Source organism: Hibiscus syriacus, unplaced genomic scaffold (genome assembly GCF_006381635.1).
Source record: "Hibiscus syriacus cultivar Baekdansim isolate YM2019G1 unplaced genomic scaffold, ASM638163v2 tig00111847_pilon, whole genome shotgun sequence".
Taxonomy (NCBI): domain Eukaryota; kingdom Viridiplantae; phylum Streptophyta; class Magnoliopsida; order Malvales; family Malvaceae; genus Hibiscus; species Hibiscus syriacus.
Window position 1 is genome coordinate 2,388,802 of NW_024063200.1, and position 22,185 is coordinate 2,410,986.

General features: G+C 33.6%; 2 protein-coding genes across 2 annotated transcripts; both read right to left on the reverse strand.

Annotated features, from left to right (window-relative positions):
* Nucleotides 1–749: 749 nt before the first annotated feature.
* LOC120172188 (rhamnogalacturonan I rhamnosyltransferase 1-like) lies at nucleotides 750–4,342 on the reverse strand. The gene is made up of 8 exons (XM_039179716.1): nucleotides 3,888–4,342; nucleotides 3,622–3,689; nucleotides 3,417–3,505; nucleotides 2,956–3,121; nucleotides 2,507–2,796; nucleotides 2,213–2,417; nucleotides 1,966–2,123; nucleotides 750–1,569 (listed from the first exon to the last, which is right to left on the reverse strand). Exons 1-8 carry the CDS (start codon nucleotides 4,177–4,179, stop codon nucleotides 1,323–1,325), a joined length of 1,515 nt encoding a protein of 504 aa, XP_039035647.1. The 5' UTR covers nucleotides 4,180–4,342; the 3' UTR covers nucleotides 750–1,322.
* A 3,136-nt stretch (nucleotides 4,343–7,478) lies between these two features.
* LOC120172196 lies at nucleotides 7,479–8,605 on the reverse strand. The gene is made up of 3 exons (XM_039179727.1): nucleotides 8,510–8,605; nucleotides 7,877–8,080; nucleotides 7,479–7,646 (listed from the first exon to the last, which is right to left on the reverse strand). Exons 1-3 carry the CDS (start codon nucleotides 8,517–8,519, stop codon nucleotides 7,486–7,488), a joined length of 375 nt encoding a protein of 124 aa, XP_039035658.1. The 5' UTR covers nucleotides 8,520–8,605; the 3' UTR covers nucleotides 7,479–7,485.
* Between the last annotated feature and the right edge of the window lie 13,580 nt (nucleotides 8,606–22,185).

Sequence of the window (22,185 nt, forward strand, 5' to 3'; positions counted from 1 at the left end):
TAAATCATAAACAAATTGCATGGGAATGCTAAGTGGAGGGGGTGTCTTATATCATTTCTCTTGCCTCGGTTTAATTCACGTCGAAGGCAATTTTACCTTTTTCTTCATGCTTTATTTTTCAATCGGAATAAAAATAATTAAAATTAAATAAATATAAATTAAGAAAAAAATTAATCATATGATGACACATGACATCCTGATTAGGGGATTAAACTTATTTAATTAAACTAAAATTAACATCAAATTGATAGAATATATAAGTATCGAGAGCCAAAAATGTAATTATGCAAATTTCGTTAACAACCACTTCATATCGGATAGTGGCTTAAATGAACTATTTAAATAGTTGAGTAGTATGTTTGATCAAATTAAAATATCAACACTCAAAGTGATTTTTTATCATAGTTTACTCTTGTGTAATTTACCCTATAATTTAATTGAGTACAGTAGAATTTGACAATTCATAAGATACTTTCATATTTGAGATGAATCTTTAAAATATTTTCCAAATTTGCCTACATAAATAAGGTGTACAAGTTTCTCTTAAACATTTTATTATCTCATTATCCATATCCAATTGGCCATTTGGACCATTCATGAACTTTCAATATTCCACTTTCTTTTAAACTCTTTTTGACAAAGTAATAAGATGTATTTTGTATCTAAGTTGAACGATGCTTCCCACTGTGTATATATACATCTGCTTAGAACGGAGTTAAAGCCAAGCACAACGGACCAGACCAGTAATGGACAAATATCCTACTTGATAAGAAAAGGGGACCATACTTTTCCCAAATGAAAGGCAAAACCAAGTTACTCGACTCGAAATGTTGAGTTCCGGCCATTCAATTTACATGATAAAAGTTGTAGTAAAGTTGATATTCAATGCTTTCAACCATTCATGAGGCCATACCAGAAACAAGTACAATGGTGTCTGTGTAGGTTGTGACATCATGAATCCTAGAATTTATATGTGCTAGAATACTAACTAGATCGCAAAGCAATCTAAAAGAAAAATGCACGACGAAAGCAGTAAGGGATTAACCTTCTGATCCAGTCTTGATAATTCTAAATTTATACTTGAATCCCTCGTGTCCAACGCATTTTGATCTGATATAACCAATAACCGCAGGACAGCTCTTTCTATACATGCTTCTTGTTATTTGGATATATTAAAAGTTGTGTCCACCAAATACTTCACCAGACCCTCTCAGGCTTTCTTCAAGTTTTAATGCGCTACGGATCTACGGAACTGAATCCTAGGAAGAAAAACCTTCTTTGTAGTCATAGTTGTATAGAGAAACTACCTTTAGGTTTCGTCTTCACGTGCTACGCAGTTGACCATATGATGGTTGCAAGCATTCTTCTGGGTTGGCATAGAAGTAGTCCTCTTCTTTAGGCCTGTCAGGAATCACCGATCGTCGTGTCGGTTGCCCCTTGTGACTTGCATGAGATTCTTTCACAACATTTGAGAACTCATTCCAAGTTAGGGATCCACTATTGTACTGATCTATCAGATCAACTAAAAGCCTTCTGTCCAATAGAATTGTATGCTTGTACCCCAGAAATCTGAATAAGCATTCAAAACAATAATTGTTACATTTATGTCAAAAGATGTTAACAATAAAAACGATAAAATATGCAAGAAAATCGCTTGGGAAGTAACGTTATGGAAAGCTATTTCAAAAAAGGGTACTTGTAACATTCCTTGGCTCATGTTACAACCATTGAAATTCTACGGCCGGAAAAAGAAGGAAAAAGTTTAGCAATTGTTTCGAGGCCAGAGCTAGACAAACTATTGTCCTCTTAACGGTAGAGATAAAAATGGAGATGATAGAATGTGGGTGAAATACAATTTCATAAACTATTCATCTCATCTGAAGAAAAAAGAATCACTGAATTATTTTAATTATAGCAAGAAATATTCCAAACATATTAAGGGCAAAATTATTAGTAGAACAGTACCTGCGATGGCCTTCAACAACTTTAGCCATGTTTCCATCATATGTAGGAATGAAAATATCACTCTCCAATGAAACAAGATAATCTAATGCTGCCATCTGGGACGAATGATTTTGAAAAAACCCAAGGTCTGATGGCTCCAATAGAGTCTCCTTTCTAACCTGGTTTAACAAACAAAAGGCCAATCATTGATACAGGAGAAAAAGAATTCTAAACATCAATACATTTCATTCTCGGATCTTCGACCTACCAATCTGGGATAAGAAGCAGCAAGACTTGCCATTCTCCGATTTCCACCATATATTTCACCAGCTGCAATATAGATTTGATAACTATTATCAATGTCCAGCGCCCTCAATATGAGGGCAGTTTCCTCAGGCGTCAAAGGGCACAAACCATCCTTCCTTTTCAAGTCAGAATTTATTATTTTTTCTTTCCACCAGGGATAAGCATATCTGCCAAAAGAAGTTGAGGATGCTGAGATTTAACTTTAAAATTTAGGCTTGCTGGTCATTTAATTGTTAAAGATGCTTGTAAACCTCACCTCATTCTTGTCAACTCCTCCACCTCCTCATTGTTGCAACCTTGGGTACAGCCTGAAAATGCCAACATGTCCATTTCATATCTGAGATGAAGTACTATAAAAGGACCATTTTGCCTCAGAAGCTTAATAACTCGTTTGCCTAAGTTCTCTATCTGAGAAGTGAATCTCAAAGCACTAAAATTTACACGACATCGCAGCTTCTGAACATCTAAAGGCTGCCCATTGTTGGCAAGTCGAGTATCAGTTCTATTCAGATGTACTACTTTATGCTTCTGTATCAGAGGAAGAATCTGCAGGTAATAGAGAACAGACATGCTATTTTAAGAGGACTCTCTTGGAGGAAGGAAAAGAACTGGGCAAGTGTAGAACATGTTTTAAAAAATAAACAAATTAAATTACACCAAAGCCTAAAAATTCCATGAAAGACTTTGTAATGTCAGAGAATCGACCTGGTTACGGTAGTAGGATATATCAGACCAGCTAATTGGTGGCATGGAATACACCATCCCCATTTCAACTCTCCTCTTAAGCCTAGGAGGCAGCTCCTTCAATATACGAACTTCATCTCTCAATGAGGTAATAAAATGCTCCACATCAAATATATCTTGAAATTCACTGCCATTTCAATAAAAAAAGGTATATTCAGAGATATTTAAGAAAAATGATCCCAGTTCACCGGGAATATATTTAAGGTCACCCAAACCAATCAAGTGGCCTCAGTGATAAACAAAATATTGTTCTCCTTAAAAGTCCTGGGTTCGAGCAACTCTGTTTACAAAGTGTGTGCATTGTCAATTGGTTAAGAAAGTTCTAAACAGATACTACACTGTAATCACCCTGGACTATTCAAAAAGAAAATTTAAGATCACCCTTTCCAAAGATAAATGTGAGCGAAACTTAGTTAGCACACCTGGGATCAGCCCAGAAGGATGATTTATCCAGCTCCGGAACTATAAGTGTGACATTCAAATATCTTGCAATGGTAACCATATCACAAATCTGTCAAACACAGAATCAGTTTCCACATGGATTATACAACAAACAACTCTTGAAGTTACATAATCTAGAAAGAATTTCAAAGAATATATATATATGTGATTGGATAGAACACTCACAGCTGCTCGCATTTGATTGAGACCTCCATTACATGAAACCATCAAGTAACCATTGTTCTTGTATACCCCTAATGTAAAAAAAAATCATGTCAAATTCGAATCCAATTTCAATAACAATACACACACGAACACACGAAAGTACCAATGATTCCTAACACTTAGATTTAAAAAAAAAATCCTGAGACATTCGATTTGGGAGCATTAAATTTATATAAATTCAATCTGCGTCGTCATATCAAAAGAAAGATTAAGAGCAGAGAACTCACTTTTGGGAGGAAGTACACGAGCAGGAACGGAGGGGACTTTGTCTTCAATGACAGAGAAGGATGAATCCTGGTGAGTGAAACAGGAAGGCCATCCTTTAAGGACGCGTGGTCCCCACGTCTCCCCTACCGCCGTTAATTGTACGATGCAAGTCCAAAGCAACACCGATGCGGTGGCGCGTATCATCCACAGCTTCATTCTCGAGCTCTTCAGCTTTTCGACTCTCTCCCCTCCGCTTTTCATTATCCCCATTCTCATCCCTCCCTTCCTCACTTTCCCTTCAACACTGCACATTTCCAGCAATCTCCGATCTCCTCCACATCCCCCACCCCACGATTACTACACCGCTTTATTCCATTTCAAATTCGATCAATGCAGGTATCCCAATTAACCAAAAAATCTCTTGCGTTTCTTCTAATCTTCCAAAAATAAAACCTAGCAGGATCTTGGAAGATCCGATTAAGCTCTGAAGATACAAACTAAAAGAATCCGCCAAAAATTCAATCAAAGAGATCCGAATTCCTCTCCTATCACAACTGAATTAACAAATTCCGATATAAAAAAATAAAGAAATAAATTTTGAAAACAACATGCTCTCTCTTTAACCGATCTAATCAGCTTCCCGGAGAGAAATTATCCAGGAGGGGCCGTTCAAACCTGTGCCTGCCTTCAAAGGTAAGCTCGGTCAATATGCTCTCTCTCTTACATTAATCAAATTTGATTTTTATAAAAATAATATATTTTTTGTATGTTATAAAAATTGTGAGTTAAATAAATTTTAGGATGAAAATACAGCACTCATCCATGATTATAGGAAATTATTTTATTAAGTTTATTAATTATTAAAAATTATAAAATGATCTTCGATTATAAGATGTTTTTATTAAGTACTTGATCATTAGAAGTTAAAAATAATCATTTGACTATTTATATATTCTAAACTTATATTTTTTTAAAAAGAAAATAATGGTTGTCTGAATTAGATGTTAATTTATTGACTATAATATGATAAAATCATATTTTAATAATGTTTAATGCATTGTTTTTGCTTTCAAGTATTGGCTCGACGACATAATATTTTAAGCATTTACTTGACGACATAATGTAAACGGAGAGTCGATCTACAAAATACAACTCAAAAATTTTTAAAATCAAATTTTATCATATATAAATCAATATATTAATATTCAGTCGGAGAGAAATCCACTTGACTTTCGAGCAAGTGCATCACATATTTTGAAAAGAAAATTGTAAAAATGATTTTAAAATTTTAAAGGATGAGGAAAAAAAAGAAATTTGCATACTCAATATTTTATCAGAGAGATGTGAGCGTTTAATATAAAAAATTGAGAGTTATCTTTGAACATATATTGTTTTGTATTTACCTCAAATTAATAAAAAACATTAGATCATTGTTTTTAATTTTTTAGAGATGTCACTATATCTAACTGAAATGACAAATTTAAAATATATAAATAATTTAATGATTATTTTAGAATAATTCAACAACATAATAATATATAAAAATATTTTATAACATTTAATAATTAAATAACTTAACAAAACATGTCACTATATTGAGTATTATTTATATACTTTGCCTTAATTCTAATTAAATTGAATTTAAATAATAAGTTACACACTAAACTAAACACGAGCCAATCATCTTTAATGTCTGACTTGACTCAGCTTTTTGACAGTGATATGCTATTGGTAAAAACACACGTGACGACTTCTCAGAAATGAGACTTCATCCGTTCCGTCCGATTTTGGGATGGGGCGATACCCCGATAATATATCGCGAGAATTTCAAGACGTCGCCTTTGATCTGAAAGATATTCAATTTACATTTCACCAGTAATAGAAATTTCAATAAATAATTATACCAGATTTTATTTACAATTATAATAAATTTATATATTACAATATCTGGTTTTTTAATATAATATTTAAAATATTTCTAAATATATGTATTATAATTTTATAATTAGTTTTAAATAAAATGAAATAAAAAATTTTAAAGGCAACTTTTTAAAAGTGTGAAAAGTATCAGTCCACCAAGAATTTTGCTTTTATTTAGTGATTGATAAGGAAATTACGGAGATGACTGTGCTACAAAATTTATGGAATTTCATAAAAATCATTCATTAAAATATTAATTATTATATTTTAATAATATTTTGAGGAAATGTTTTTTAATTGTTAAATTACACAAAAAATACAATGTAAAAGAATGATGGCGGTACTTTGGCGATAACATTGTTAACAATCGGCTCTTCATTTGCCGTCAGAGGGTCGATTTGGCCGTTATAACGACGATCGTTTGTCAGAACGGTTCATACATCGGGGCGGACAGGTGTCGAAATCCCAATGCTCACCAATCCCATAAGATAGGTCGGTAACAGACCTGTGGCTCCATCTACAACGTGAATTAAGAAGGCAATACCCCACAAAAAAGGAGATGCGCTTCACACGCGCCTGAGGACAGTAATGAATTCATCGAAACGTACACTAAAGAAATAATTGGTCGGAACGTGCAACGCACGCGTTCGGTAGGCAATGATTTCTTTGTTGTGCTGGTGGTTTGCATCAGCGGCGAGATCCTCGCACGGCTGCACAGATCAAATAAATCGAAATTTTTAAAAAATATTATTTTATATTAATCTCATACTAATAAAAAATATCTTTAATGCATTAAGTTATGGATCAGAATCCTCTATGACATTTGTTGTCGTTATACAGTTTAATTTTGGACATTTCCATAAATAAGAAAATAATAAAAAATGAATATATGAATGTGTAAAATCTATATAATACGAATTATTAATTTGTTAAAACTTGAATAAAATATAATTTTATAACCGATTATAATACAGATATATGAACGGATGCATGAATTACCATGTCTTGACCTCTTTCCTAAACGAGAATAAACAAAATAAATAAATAAACACCAATGGTGTCGTATGATATATGAATCACCTGCCAGTCCCTTTATTCTACTGAAAATGTTATAATCAGCAGCAACATCCAGGCGCCTTCTTTCTGATCTACTACCAATGATTCACCATGTCGAGACCGGTTTCCGGATCTTCTATGATATGGCTTCAGCATCCTGCAAAATTCATGTCGAGGGTATGTAGGAGCTTCGTGCATATCGACACATCGATGTCAGAATTGGTTTAAATGAAACTGAAACACAAGGAAGCCAACATGTACAAGCATAAACCATTAAAAGCATTTATTTGAAAGATTCCAGAGCTTATATTGACAGTTTGTTGGAGCTTTGAGCATATCGTCACATTAAAACCGGAATTAGTTCGAACAAAACTGTAAAGCAAGGAAGTCAAATATGTGCTGCTTTATGCATCCAAGAGGACACTGATAATAAACCATAATTTGCATACGTAATCCATTACATTAGGTGAAATCATATTCATCTAATAAGCCTGCATTATATATATATATATCTTGTTTACTTATATTTCACTTTCAAATGGTAAAATGATTCTGTTTAAATTGATAACGGGTAAAGCCATCAAACCAATAAGCTATAAATTAACAATGCAGAAATAACATTGTATTGTGTTGGAAATGAAGTCACTTATGCCCAATCACTTTCATCATTTTTAGCAAGTCCACTCTATCACAAGCAATCAGACAGATACGTAACAACAAGATCAAGTTCATAAACTGGACTGTGCTTACCAAACCGTCTGCCATTTTACCAAAAGCATCATCGAAGCCCTCATCTTCATCCTCTGAAGCGCCAAAGAGATGATTAGCACATTTAATCAAAAGCAATTCCTGTAAGAAAAACTGATCAGGAAGTGTCGTTTTTTCATTTGCAACGATTTATAGGATAACATCAACGATCTTTACAGTAAAAGCAGTTATGCAAGACTCTAATACAAGAAAAACATAATCTATTTCAAGTGAATAACTTGATGTTTCAAGAAAGAGAAAGGAACAAGGAAAGAACGATTCGTACCAGGGCCTTCATCGCTGTCACCACCCAGTAGAAACACATCCAGTTCTTGCTCAGTAACTGAGGTCGTAATTTTTTCATGCTGCTTCGTTCCCTTTGCCTGTGGTTGAGATGTCATTTCAATGTTTGAAGATTCCTTCACTTTTTTTATCCAGGACTTTTTCTGCAGCTTTTCGCTCAACCCCTTCCATATACCGCTTCTCATACCTATATGTGATCATAAGTTGTATAGTTTACTCTAACAAAACAATGTTGACTTAAGCATAAGCAAATGCACATTACATTAGGGAAATCTCTAAAATGTACCTTCAAATCCAGATGACATGTAGAATTACAATGTGTTTCAATGAATTTGAAGATACAATTGAAAAGAAATCAATAACACAATTAAATAACTACGTTCTGAAGGCCAAACTATTCTTTGCCGGAATCATAAAGTTGAAACTTCTTATTTTTGGTTAGAAAATTTTATGAATTCTTAAAACACGTCAATTAAAGGAGAAGTGCATGGATGCAATCATAACCTGAACTACCTACATTTTAGTAGAAGCTCATTTTAAAAGAAGTTGAGACGGAACAGTGTAAATTACGTAAAAGACAAAATGGAGGCTTAACATGCCAACACAGATTAATTACAGGGCAACATGATTGTTTACCAGTATAAAGTATATCCTCCAGAATTTCCTCTCTCTCATAACATGCGGGCACAACTCGAATCTTAACTTTGATATTTCCTGGAACAATCAGTTAATGTGAATAAGCTCATGCATGTATGATTATGCTTACCAAGCTAATGATACAAAGTTTAACTTCATAGTTTATACAATATAAATACACATTTAGACTGGTCACTTCTCCCGTTAAGACTTCAGGATAGAAATTCTGTTTTAAATTCAACGTAAAAAGATAGCATCCCAGAATGCTGCAAGCAATTCAAACCTAACTTAATGTTTTAATCCAAACAAAAGACCAAATATCCAAAAAGATGGAGATAGAAGACCATAATCTTTCAGTAATCAAGTTCAATCTAAACCACTTTAAAAATGGATCACTGAAAAAAATAACAGAAAAAAATTGTATTTTAATTAGATGCAAGAGGACTGAGTTTTCGAATCTTATTCTTGGATGGTACCTTTCAATATCTCGCATGTTCTTTTCTCAACGATTCTAGAATCTGGTAACTACCGTTCTTCATTTACTATATCTCATAAAATTGGAAGATATCTATCGGGCGATTCAGATACTTTTTGGGTTCGTCGGATCACAATTCACACATAACTAAATAGATAAAAACAACTGAGTGGAAAAAAAGTAATGCAAGTGCATCTATATGCAGTTTATGTAGTTTTTGAACATAGTATTTTTTATGTTATTTGCATATGGATTCACTTAATATTTTAATCATTCAATGTATAATTTACATTCTTAGAGCCTTTAAAATGAATTTACACACATACTATAGGAATAGGAAAGCTTGTTTACTCAAAAAGATTAAAAATATGCTAGGAATTAAGCATGCCATAAACATATATGTACCTTAACTGTTGAAAGTACAAGCTTTATATGTTTTTCTTGCCACTCTGTAAGATCCTGCCTTACATTTGAGAATGTGGGAACTGCATAACCATTTTTTAGGAAAAAAAAAATTAAATATTATTTAAAAAAACAATTATGATTTTTATTTTGAAAAATTGGTGATTTGAAATTAATTTGGATTAAATTTGATCGGAGTCGCCATCGACATTTGGGATAGGTAGGTCGAATAGCTAAAAACGTCTTTTAAAAATGATTTCAAGAAAAATCATTTTTAAGACAAAATTCGGTCTGCGTTTACCAAAAACTCAATTTTAAGGGCCCAGGAGTAGGTTACGTGTAGGGAAGGATTAACACCCCCACAGCGTCCAAAATTGGTACTGTTTTGCTTACACGTTGTCGCGAATGGTGGAGAGTATAAACCGAATATAAAGTATGAATACGATTCATTTATTGAAGATTAGATAATTTGCTTCGAATTGATTGTTAGGAAACATTCCTTAATTCGAGAGGAAATTACAATATTTGCACATCCTCCAATGGGAAGGCTATATCGTCTATTTCTCCTTTATACAAGAAATATTTCCCTCACCATTGTTATAAAAAACACAACTTGAATGTAAACTGAAAATTGGCGTTTGCATAAAATAACGTAAATTGTTATTTTAAGAAAAATACATTACATTATTTGAAATAAAAAAATTTGATTAGTAAAATAAAAAAGATTAATTTCAAGTTCCCATTTCGTTAAAATGTCATATCAGATCGCATCACTTCGACCAAGTGATACTTTCCATGCTTATTCTACAAATTGATTCTTGAAATATTCGAATAATATTAATATTTAAGGAAATATAATAGAAACAAATGTGATTGAAAATGTAAAATAAAATATTTACAACATAAAATAATAACATTTATTTAATGTTATACTTAAAATATATATAACATGTGAAATATGTACATTCATAAGGGACTAAAACAAAACAATAAAAAATTTACATATCAAACTGTAAATAACCAAATAAACATATTTAAAAATTTAAGGGACCAAAATATGATTAACATAAACTTGAAGGACTGAAAAGTGATTATAAATAACTCAGGGCCACAAACAAAAATATTAGACAGTATAAGCATCAGAAACGAAAATAATCCATAAATAATGTTTAAGGACTAAAATAAATTACACCAGAAACATGAAAGACTAAATAATAATTAAACCATAATATAACAATATACAGCACAATGACTAAACTGAAATAATTATAAATCTCATGACCAAAGTCAAACATTGTTAATAATAATAACAGAATAAGTAAGAACATGACTAAAATACAAATAATGAAACATTAGTGCTCAAAATAAAATAAAACAGAACTTCATTAAATGACTAATAATAGAACATTACAAATGTGGGGGACCTAAACTACAATTTGCACCCAAAAATTAAAAACAAACGGGTGAGATTAAAAAACAGAGGGACTAAACATGTTATTTTCCCTGAAACCTCAAAAACATGGAGAAAAGGGGAGACGAAACTACGTCGTTTCCAGCGTGGGATTTAAGGCCAAAACAAGGCCAAAATCCCTCACTTCATCCATTTTTCTCAATCAGACAGAGAAAAGAGAGGGAGAACTCTCTTAAATTTCCCTTATCAGAGAAAGGAAGGCTGCCGTTTGCCGGTGGCGTTCCACAGCGACCCACGGTGTCCAGAGAGAGTAAAAAACTCCCAATACATTCCTCTCAACCCTCTTAACTCGAAACCCAATCATGTTCGGGCTAAAAATAACCCTAGCTTCCTAGATTTATACGACGACCTGTATGCTTCCCGAAACTCCTCCGACCAAGGTATGTTCATCTGTTTCCTTTCTTTTTCTTGTTTTTGTTTTTTTTCTTTTGATTCTCTTTGATTTTTCCTTTGATTTTGTTTTTTTTCTCTTATGTTTTGAAAACAGTCTTAGGTTTTCCTGTTGGTTCCAAAATATTTCCCCAATGGTTCTCTCTATCTGGCTTTTTATCTTTTGCATATATGACTTCTGATTGATTTCTGGTGAGCTCTTCATAGGGAATGGTATCCCTATGTTTAGGCTATTAAATTTATGATGAGATCTTGGATTTGATGAGATTTGCTTCTCCATTATTTTTATTTTTTTCTGACTGTTTGATATGATTTAGTGCATATTTGTCAACGGTGGTGTCAGAGGCGGTCGACGAAGGTGAAGCTTGGCTTAAGCAGCTCACGTGCACGGGGAGATGGGTGGTGAAACCTCACGCGCCGATGGGAGCTGGAAGGTTGGCGGCGGCTGAGCTGATGGCTTGATGTATTAGGGTTAACCCTAATCTGGGAATGCATCTGGGCTTTTGATTGTCATCAGATCCAATGGTGGAGAGCTGGAGGTGGCTGGAACTTTAGATGAAAACCCTAACGGGTATGGGCCTGGTGCTGGTCCGGTTCAATTCAGGTCTGGATCGGATCCTGGGCTTAAACCAGGTTATAGTTGGGTTGGTTGTTGGGTTCTGGTGGGTTGGGCTCATTGGGATTCGGGTTATGGAGCTTGCTAAAATGTAAAAATGTAATAATAATAATAATAATGATAATGATAAAATAATGATAATAATAATTAATAATATTTTTTAGACCCGTAAAAAATGGGTGTCTACAGGTGCCCCTCTTTGCACATTCTTGTGTTAACAAGAATAGGGCAAAGACGAAAAAGAAAACAAGTTTTTATCCGGTTCTCTTTTTTTGTTTTGAAAATTTGATATGTTTTTTGTTGGGGACGACACTGCTCATACGTGATGATGAGTTCTGGTCATCTAAGGGTGACACAACTCCTACGTGATGAGGAGATATGGTCGGTGGATGACACGATTCCTATGCGATGAGGACGGCTGGTTATCTAGTGGTGACACGGATCCTACGTGATGAAGAGGTATGGTCGGTGGATGACATAGTTCTTACGTGATGAGGAAGATAAACCATCTTTAGGGATGATAACACAGTTCCTACGGGATGAGGACGACTAGTTATCTGAGGGTGACACGGCTCTTACGTGATGAGGAAGTCTGGTCGGGGAATGATACGATTCCTACATGATGAGGATAACAGACCATCTTTAGGGATGATAATATGGTTCCTACGTGATGAGGACGAATGATTATCTGAGGTTGACACGGCTACTACGTGATGAGGAGGTCTGGTCGGGGGATGAAACATTTTCTACGCGATGAGGATGGTTGGCCATCTTTAGGGATTTGTTTCAAGAGAAACTGTCTCAAGGGAGACAAAATTCGTTTCAAGGGAAACGATCTCAAATATTGGTGTTTCAAGATAAACTATTTCAACAGAGACAAAATTTGTTTCAAGACAAACATACTCAAAGATTATAAATTTTGTTTCCAGTGAAACAACTTCAGAATTTGTGTTCTAAAGAAAAATGTCTCAAGCGAGACGAAATTTGTTTTGAGAAAAATTGTCTTAAGCGAGACAAAATTTTGTTTTTTTAGAAAAATGATCTTTAGCGAGACGACGCTTTGTTTTGAGAGAAACAATCTCAAAGGCAACAACTGATCTACTTGTTCCTGCATGTGGAGGAAAGGCCTTCAGAAGATCTGATTATTCACTTCAGGATGTTCAATCTCCAAAGATGCCCCATCATTCATATTTTCTTTCTTCAGCAATGATTCTAAGCATGAGCTTTGTGTCTGAGAGCCACATGTCAACTACTAAGATCCACTCCAGAGATATTGTCTTGTTTGAAAAACGTTTTTCTTCTTCTTTTATTTTCAAGAGTCTGAAAATATCAATTAAAAGGATCTTGAAAAATTCTTAATCAAAAGTTTGAAAATTTTACCCCTTTCTAGGTTTTTATAATTCAGGTAAATCATAAAACAAGAGCTCATTGGATATCGAAGAGTTAATTACACTTTTAATCCTTTAATAAATTATAGCCATTTGACAAGTGTCAAGATTAATGCTATCTTTGAGGTATGGTTAAGTAAGGAGGGGATAAAATGTCTCAGGTTATTGTCTTTTGGTTAAAGGTTTGTTTTTCTTATTTTTTTATGTTCACTGATCTGATGGAGTTGTTTCTATACTCGTCTACTAGAAGTGTTCTCTGACTCCCAGCTCTCATGATCACACTCGGGTTGTGCAATGCCTTATCAAGGGATTTGTGATATCGCCTTTTATACAACAGCTGCACAGTCATTATATTTGTGTCGCCTTTTCAGGTTTTCAACTCGAATCCTCTTTTGGTTTCAAGACGTTATTTAGAATTTACGTCTTGAACCCCCTTTGTTATTATTTTTATTTACCATGCATTAAAGATTTTAGAAAACCTTTTGGTAAATAAAAGATTAATCCTGATGGCAGGATAAAATCTGAAGATAGTCTTTTCTATTTAAAAATCCATTATTAGAAGGGACTTTTAAGGCATGTAATGTAGGCCATGGTTCACGGTTATGAAAGAAAGGGATAAATAGGCCCAAACAAGTGTTTAAGGGTAATTGAACCAAGGATCAATTCATTCTAATGCCTTCAATCTTATCTTACTCTATTTGAATCTGCACGCATGTGTCTTTCTGGATGTTCTATGATCATCTGGCGAACTGATTTTGGAATGATTGTGCTTGATCAATCTTTGAAGCCCTATGCATCATTTGACTCGAAGGACTCTTTGCATGTGCTTCTTGTCCTTTTTTTCTTTACTTTTTTCTTTCTTTGCTTTTTTCTATCTTTGATTTTTTTCTTTGATTTTTTTCTTTGCTTTGAATTGATCTCAACACTTTGCATTCGGTTCACCTTTCGAGATCTTATATGGATTGATAGTCTTCACTCATGCCATCATATTTTCTTTGCATTGCCCCCAGTGTGGAGGGTGATCCTTGGTTAGGATTGAATCAGAAGAAAATAAAATTCAGGTTCAAATGGGGACACAAGGGATTTTTTTTCTTTTGTGAAGGAATAACGAAAAAAAGTCGTTCATCATTTCATACACGGAAGACTTTGCAGAAGAGGTATCCCCAGGGGTATAAATTTTCAGGATTAATTTTATTCACTTGAAAACAACGTAATTAATGCATGATAGAATTATTTTAAATTAATTTTGTTTTTCTGCTTCTTGCTTTCAGCATGTCTCACTATTCAGGCTCCCTATCAGAAAATTGATGTGAGATGCCCCAAGTTGTGTCTTATTGTAGGAGGTTCATGTTCAAGTGAACATATTGTACTCAATGCCTTTAGTTTTTATTAGTAGAAAAATGTCAGTTTTGCGTATAAGAAGACGATGGTGTGACTTTATTGGTTCAATGAAAGGCAAGTGTATGAATTTTGTGTCATGAAAAAGATAAAGGCAATGTTTCAAGGTCTCAAAGAGAGGGAAAGTCAAATTTTGGTTCTTTGGTAGTGACCATGAATTATTTCGGGTAAATAATCGAGAGATTTTATTTTGGTTCTAGATGGCATATGAAAGGTCTAATCTTGACATATGTAAAAAATCCATAATTCTTGAAGAATTAAGAGAATCCGTAATTCATTTGATATTCGAAGAACTAAAGATTAAAACTTGTTCAATTATTCAACCTTAGAAGGTAGCATAAGTTCAATCATTAAAAGATTAAGCAAATATGAAAGACCGAACAAAAATGAGTTCAAACAAAACAATGCTCTCAATGCAAGTGGTAGATGCAATGTCCCCATCCTTCTTCGATTGTCCATGCCCCTGAATCCATAAGGTTCTAGATCTTGCGCTTCAGTGCCTTACAGTTCTCAGCGGAATGTTTGGATCTTCCTATGTGGTAGTTGCATACGATATCAACATCATAGACCTTAGAGAATGAGGGCTATTTCTCATATCATACTGGAAGGCTTAGTCCTACAACCAGTTGAACAAGCTCCCACCGTACTGATTTCAATTTCTTCCTTTAATTGTTTGAATCTTTCTTCTATTCTCAATGTGGTGTCACATGATTAGGACCACTTAATCAAATCCTCCACAAATTGATTCCATGTTTTTATGAATGATGCATGTGAAAATGTTAAAAAATGAAATGCAGATGCCAAATGCAACGATGCAAATGCATATGGAAAAATGTTGATATCAACGATGAATATCGTAGAACAATTTACCAGAAATAAAAGCATTCACATTACAAGATAGTCCACTTTACATACATGCCTTCCCTTAGATATTGAATCTGAAGTGAACCACTTCTTCATCTCGGATCTTCAACTTTGGAAATGATGCCCCTCAAGTGTTTTGTGACTTAACTTCATTAATGCCCTGTGCAGTGTTGAAGTCAATGCGTCATTCCTTGATGACTAGCGATGAGATAATCATAAATAGTACTCCATTGATGGATTACTCCTCGGATCAATGGATCCTCCTTTCAATCTCGAATGTTGTACGAATTTCGAGCAAGCCTCAATCTTGGACTCTCTGAACTTATTTTAACCTTCAGTGCATGTTTGTGTATGTGACTGCTTGGTTGAAAACTTTTATCTCTTCTTATGAAGATTTTCTCTCGAATATCCCCTTACGGATCAATACTTTCGCATTATGTCATGTCGATGAGATGCAATGCAAAAAAGGATGAAAAATGACACAAACAAAAGAAAAGAAATAAGTTAATACTGATAAGATAATTGATATAGATAAAAATGTTATTCAAAGATGAACATAACACATACCCCGTCATGATATCTACCCGAACATGCTTTTAATAGATATCAATCCTACCCGGACATGCTTTCTGCCTAAAATGATTAATTTTCAAGAAAATAATCCTAACTGCATAGTATCTAGTTCACATACTTTCATTCGAAAAGAAAAAATATATTCTACAAACTTAAAGCAAAAAGGTAAAGTTTTAGAAACGCTCCTCCTTTGTGTATACCTAATTTTGGGTCCGTTATACCTAATTTTGGGTACCTACTGACGAACAGAAGTTCGGTATGACTATACCTAGGGTGATTGTTCTACAATTCACTATATGCATGGTTTCGGCTCTAACAAGAAGAGGGTACTCGAATTGTTCTTGATGTCGGTGCCCCCTTGGGCTGCCAAACCCTCGATCATCACCCATTACAGGTTTCGAACGGAACAAGTTCAATTCGAGGGGATTCACTTCCTTATACCAATACGAGGAATAAATCCCTACGAAGGTATAAGGTATGTATCCCATGGGTTATTTCCTAAAACTCATACGAAGAATTAATTCTTACGAGAGTAAAGCATTCACCCCGATTTATTTGGATTCGAAGCTCGGGTCTAGAGCTTATGTTACGCAAATGCACGTGATGCGTGTGAAGATGAGCGTACAAACCTTTGACTCAAAAGGCAAATAAAACAAAAAAACTTGATAAAACCTTGATAAAGCTGAAAAATAAATTAAAATGTTAGTACGATAAAAATATGGAAATTAAAAATTTTAATAAATGGATCATAAGCTAACAATAGACTCGAACTTATAATTTCCACCACAACGAAAATATGTAAGCGACTTACAGACTCTCTAAAAAAGGAAAGTCCCCAGTGGAGTCTCCAAGCTGTCATAACCATTTTTTAGAAAAATAATTAAATATTATTTTAAAAAATAATTAAATATCATTTTAAAAAACAATTATGAATTTTATTTTGAAAAATTAGTGATTTGGAATTAATTTGGATTAAATTTGATCGGAGTCGCCATCGACCTTTGGGATAGGTAGGTCGAATACCTAAAAACGTCTTTTAAAAACTATTTCAAGAAAAATCATTTTAAGACAAAATTCAGTCTGCGTATACCAAAAACTCAATTTTAAGGGTCCAAGAGTTGGTTACTCGTGGGGAAGGATTATCACCCCCACAGCGCCCAAAATTTGGTGCTGTGTTGCTTACACATTGTCGCAAATAGTGGAGAGTATAAACCGAATATAAAGTTAGAATACGATTCATTTATTGAAGATAAAATAATTTTCTTCGAATTAATTGTTAGGAAACATTCCTTAATTCAAGAGGAAATAACGATATTTGCACTTCCTCTAATGGGAAGGCTATATCCTCTATTTCTCCTTTATACAGGAAATATTTCCCTCACCATTGTTATAAAAAAACACAACTTGAATGTAAACTAAAAATTGGCGTTTGCGTAAAATAACGTAAATTGTCATTTTAAGAAAAATACATTGCATTATTTGAAATAAAAAATTTTTGATTAGTAAAATAAACAAGATTAATTTCAAGCTCCTATTTCGTTAAAATGTCGTATCAGATCGCATCACTTCGACCAAGTGATACTTTCCACGCACATTCTACAAATCGGTTCTTGAAATATTAGAATAATTTTAATATTTAAGGAAATATAATAGAAACAAATTCAGTTGGAAATGTAAAATAAAATATTTACAACATAAAATAATAATATTTATATAACATTATACTTAAAAATATACAACATGTGAAATATGTACATTCATAAGGGACTAAAACAAAAAAATAAAAAAATTTACAGATCAAAATGTAAATAACCAAATACACATATTTTAAAATTTAAGGGACCAAAATATGATTAACAAAAATTTGAAGGACGAAAAAGTGATTATAAATAACTCAAGGCCACAAACAAAAATATTAGACAGTATAAGCATCAGAAACGAATATAATCCACAAATAATGTTTAAGGACTAAAATAAATTACACCAAAACATGAATGACTAAATAATAATTAAACCATAATATAACAATATACAATACAATTACTAAATGAAATAATTTTAAATCTCATGACCAAAGTCAAACATTGATAATAATAACAGAATAAGGAAGAACATGACTAAAATACAAATAATGAAACATTAGTGCTCAAAATGAAACAAAACAAAACTTCATTAAATGACTAATAACATGACATTACAAACGTGGGATACCTAAACAACAATTCGCCCCCAAAATTAAAAACAAACGTGTTAGATTACAAAATAGAGGGACTAAACACGTTATTTTCTCTGAAACCTCAAAAACAAGGAAAGAAGGGGAGACGAAACTACGTCGTTCCCAGCGTGGGATTTAAGGCCAAAACAAGGCCAAAATCCCTCACTTCAACCATTTTTCTCAGTCAGCCAGAGAAAAGAGAGTGAGAACTCTATGAAATTTCCCTTATCGGGGAAAGGAAGGCCGCCGTTTACCGGTGGTGTTCCACGATGTCCCACGGTGGCCGGAGGGAGTAGAAAACTCCTAATACACTCCTCTTAACCCTCTCAACTCGAAACCCAACCCCATTTGGTCTAAAAATAACCCTAGCTTACTAGATATATAAGTTTACGTTTCGAAACAACAAGAAATCGGCGACCTGTATGCTTCCCGACACTTCTCCGACCAAGGTATGTTCCTCTGTTTCCTTTCTTTTTCTTGTTTTTGTTTTTTTCTTTTGATTCTCTTTGATTTTTCCTTCAATTTTGTTTTTTCTCTTCTGTTTTGAAAACTCTCGGGTTTTCCTTTTTGTTCCAGAATATTTCCCTAATGGTTATCTCTCTCTGGCCTTTTATCTTTTGCATGTATGACTTCTGATTGATTTCTGGTGAGCTCTTCGTAGGGAATGATATCCCTATGTTTAGGCTCTTAAATTTCTAATGAGATCTTGGATTTGATGAGATTTTCTTCTCCATTATTTTTATTTTTTCCTGACTGTTTGATATGATTTGGTGTAGATTTGTTAACAGAGACGTCAGAGGCGGTAGACGAAGGTGAAGCTCGGCTTGAGTGGCTCACGTGTGCGGGGAGATGGGTGGTGAAGCCTTATGCGTCGATGGGAGCTGGAAGGTCGGTGACGGCTGAGCTGATGTCTTGATATTATTAGGGTTAACCCTAATCTGGGAATGCATATGGGCCTTTGATTGTCATCAAATCCAATGGTGGAGAACTAGAGGTGGCTGGAACTTTAGATGAAAACCTTAACAGGTTTGGGTCTGGTGTTGGGTCGGTTCGGGTTGGGTCTGGATCGGATCCTGGGCTTGAATTGAATTGTAGTTGGGTTGACTGTTGGGTTCTGGTCGGTTGGACTCATTGGGTTTCGGTTGTGGAGCTTGTAAAAATGTAAAATTGTTATATTAATAATAATAATAATAATGATAAAATAATGATAATAATGATAATAATAATTAATAATATTTTTTAGATCCGGACAAAAACGGGTATATACAAGAACATCAACCATTGGGGAATCATCTGCTGATAGAAAATGTTCATGAAATAAACTCAAGGTTATAGCAGATTAAAGAAAAAGGTCTAATCATTTCTCCTTTTTCCAATTTCAAAACTGTAATTAAAATACCTAATTCTGAAGATTGTACCATATAGCATATGATATAATGAAAAGTTAGAATTTCTTTCTCAGTTCCTAAATTTTCAGAGCAATCAATTCCATTGCCTACATTTTCTCAACATCCAAAAAATGTTTAACAATGTATTCACTTACTGGGTAAAGGAAAATCATGAAAGGTGCTCAAGTAATCCCCTTAACAAAATCTCTCAAATCTTTAGTAATTCCAAACCTCTCCAATTCCTTCTTCGGTTCCACCAGGTTCTTCGGGTTTTCTGGAGGCACGCTCCCCTTAGCGAGCGATGATTTGATGAGTTCGGCTTATTTCGCAGCTTCGACTTTGTTTTATTCGGCCCGCTTGGATGCCTCAGCCGCGATCTCCTTGGACCATTTCATGGCGTCTGTTACTATATTACCAATCTTCGCGGGGCCTATAGAAAGCTCCGACGAGCGTTTCGCTGCTTCCTCAGCGAAGCTCCTAGCCTTGTTCCAAATATCCATTGTGGCCCAAGCCCAATGCCGAATCTTGAACTCTCTTCATCTTTCTTCTTCCTTAGATGTCTTGGTTGGGATTTCTAGAAATTAAGAAGTGTAGACACTTGATAAGCCAAGCCTATGGTTGATTTGCCATGAAAATTATTGGATTTTGATCATTTTCGTATTTATTTTATAAAACTTTTCATAATATTTTAATAAATTTTATAAATAACTTAAATTCATAAAATATTTCATTAACTAAACTTATATTGATGTATAAAATCGGCGAAATCAGTCCAATAAGGCAAGGGTTTGTCTGAGGAAAAGAGAACTAATATACGGCTAAGAAACAGCGTGATCAGAAATTTAATAAGATACTTAACAAAGTTGGTTAAGTGCTACCAGAAATGTTGACTAATAATAATGTTGTAAGTGGAAAATATGAAGAAATATTAAAAAATTGGCAACCGACAAACTTTGCTTATCGGTAGGTATCGATACCTTGCAAAGAAGTGCTGATATATATAGTAATATATAAGAAAGTGATGAAAACCGGTTAAAAGTAGACATGTATTGATACCTTTATAAGAATATGTATAAAAGTATCGATACTTTACTAATTTAAAAGAATTGCAATAAAAGCGCTTATAAAGTATCGATACCTTACACACAATTATCAATACATGACAATATAACAGGTTGAAATTTGACAATTTCGGTTTCAATTTGACAAAACAGATAAAAAAAATTGACTAAACCAATTGGAAATTGACAAAATCGGTTGGAATTTGACAAAATCGGTTTTAATTTGAAAAACTAATAAAGAGGTACTGGAATTGTTGAAATTTGTACAATACGTTTATAAGTATATATACTAAAGTATCGATATTGTAGGAATTTAAAAGAAATGAAAAAAGAAAACGTCTCAAAAGTATCGATACCTTACACAGATGTATCGATACATGACAATATAACATGTTCAAATTTGACAAAACCGGTTTTAATTTGACAAAATCGGTAAAAAGCTACCGGAAGTCTTGACATTATCGATACTTTTATAAGTATATGTATCAAAGTATCAGTACTGTAGGAATTGAAAATAATTGAATAATAAAGCCTATAAAGTATCCATACCTTAGACACATGTATCGATTCATGACAATATAACATGTTGAAATCTGAAAAAACCAGTTTCAATTTTAAAAAACCAGTAAAGCGCTACCGAATATGTTTACGGTATTGATTATTTTATAAGTATATGTACCATAGTATATGTACTTTAGGAATTGAAAAGAAATGAAAAAAATGAAAACATCTCGAAAGTATTGATACCTTACATAAAAGTATTGAGACTTGGGTAATGGTATCGATTAAATATAAATAACACATCCGGTTAAAATATCCAAGGCATTGCTAACAGAGAAATAGATAGAAGACGGTCGTAGTTTTTTAAATCGAAGCGTATTAGTTACTGCAAAATAGAAGCAAGGCATTCTTGAAAGCGTAATTGTTTGTTTGTTGCTGCAATCAAATCGAAAGGTATGTTGTTAAAACCCTAGTTTTTTAGTATTGCAGTATTCGAAAATAGAGGTTAGTGTTTGGGGTTTTTGAAGTAAAGAATGATTTGAGACCGATTATAGGTAGAAAGTGATATTCTAGGTATAAAATAAATATCGATAATTTTATATAATGTTATAGGTAGAAATTGATATTTTAGGTTGTATAAAGGTACCGATACTTGTAGGAGAGAGTATTCCCATTCCTTTGAAGGAAACCCGATTACTATATGATTAGTTATCGATACTTGTATATTGAATAAATTGTATGTAACTTGTAATTTATTTGATTTGATTTAATTTAATGCTTGAATGTTCATAAATTGATATATGAAGGAAAAATGAAGTCAATGGATCTTGTAATTATTGTTCACAAACATGACATTGAAATAAAGCCCGAGAGTATCAACAACGAAGAAAATCGAAAGCAACCATTGGGTGGAT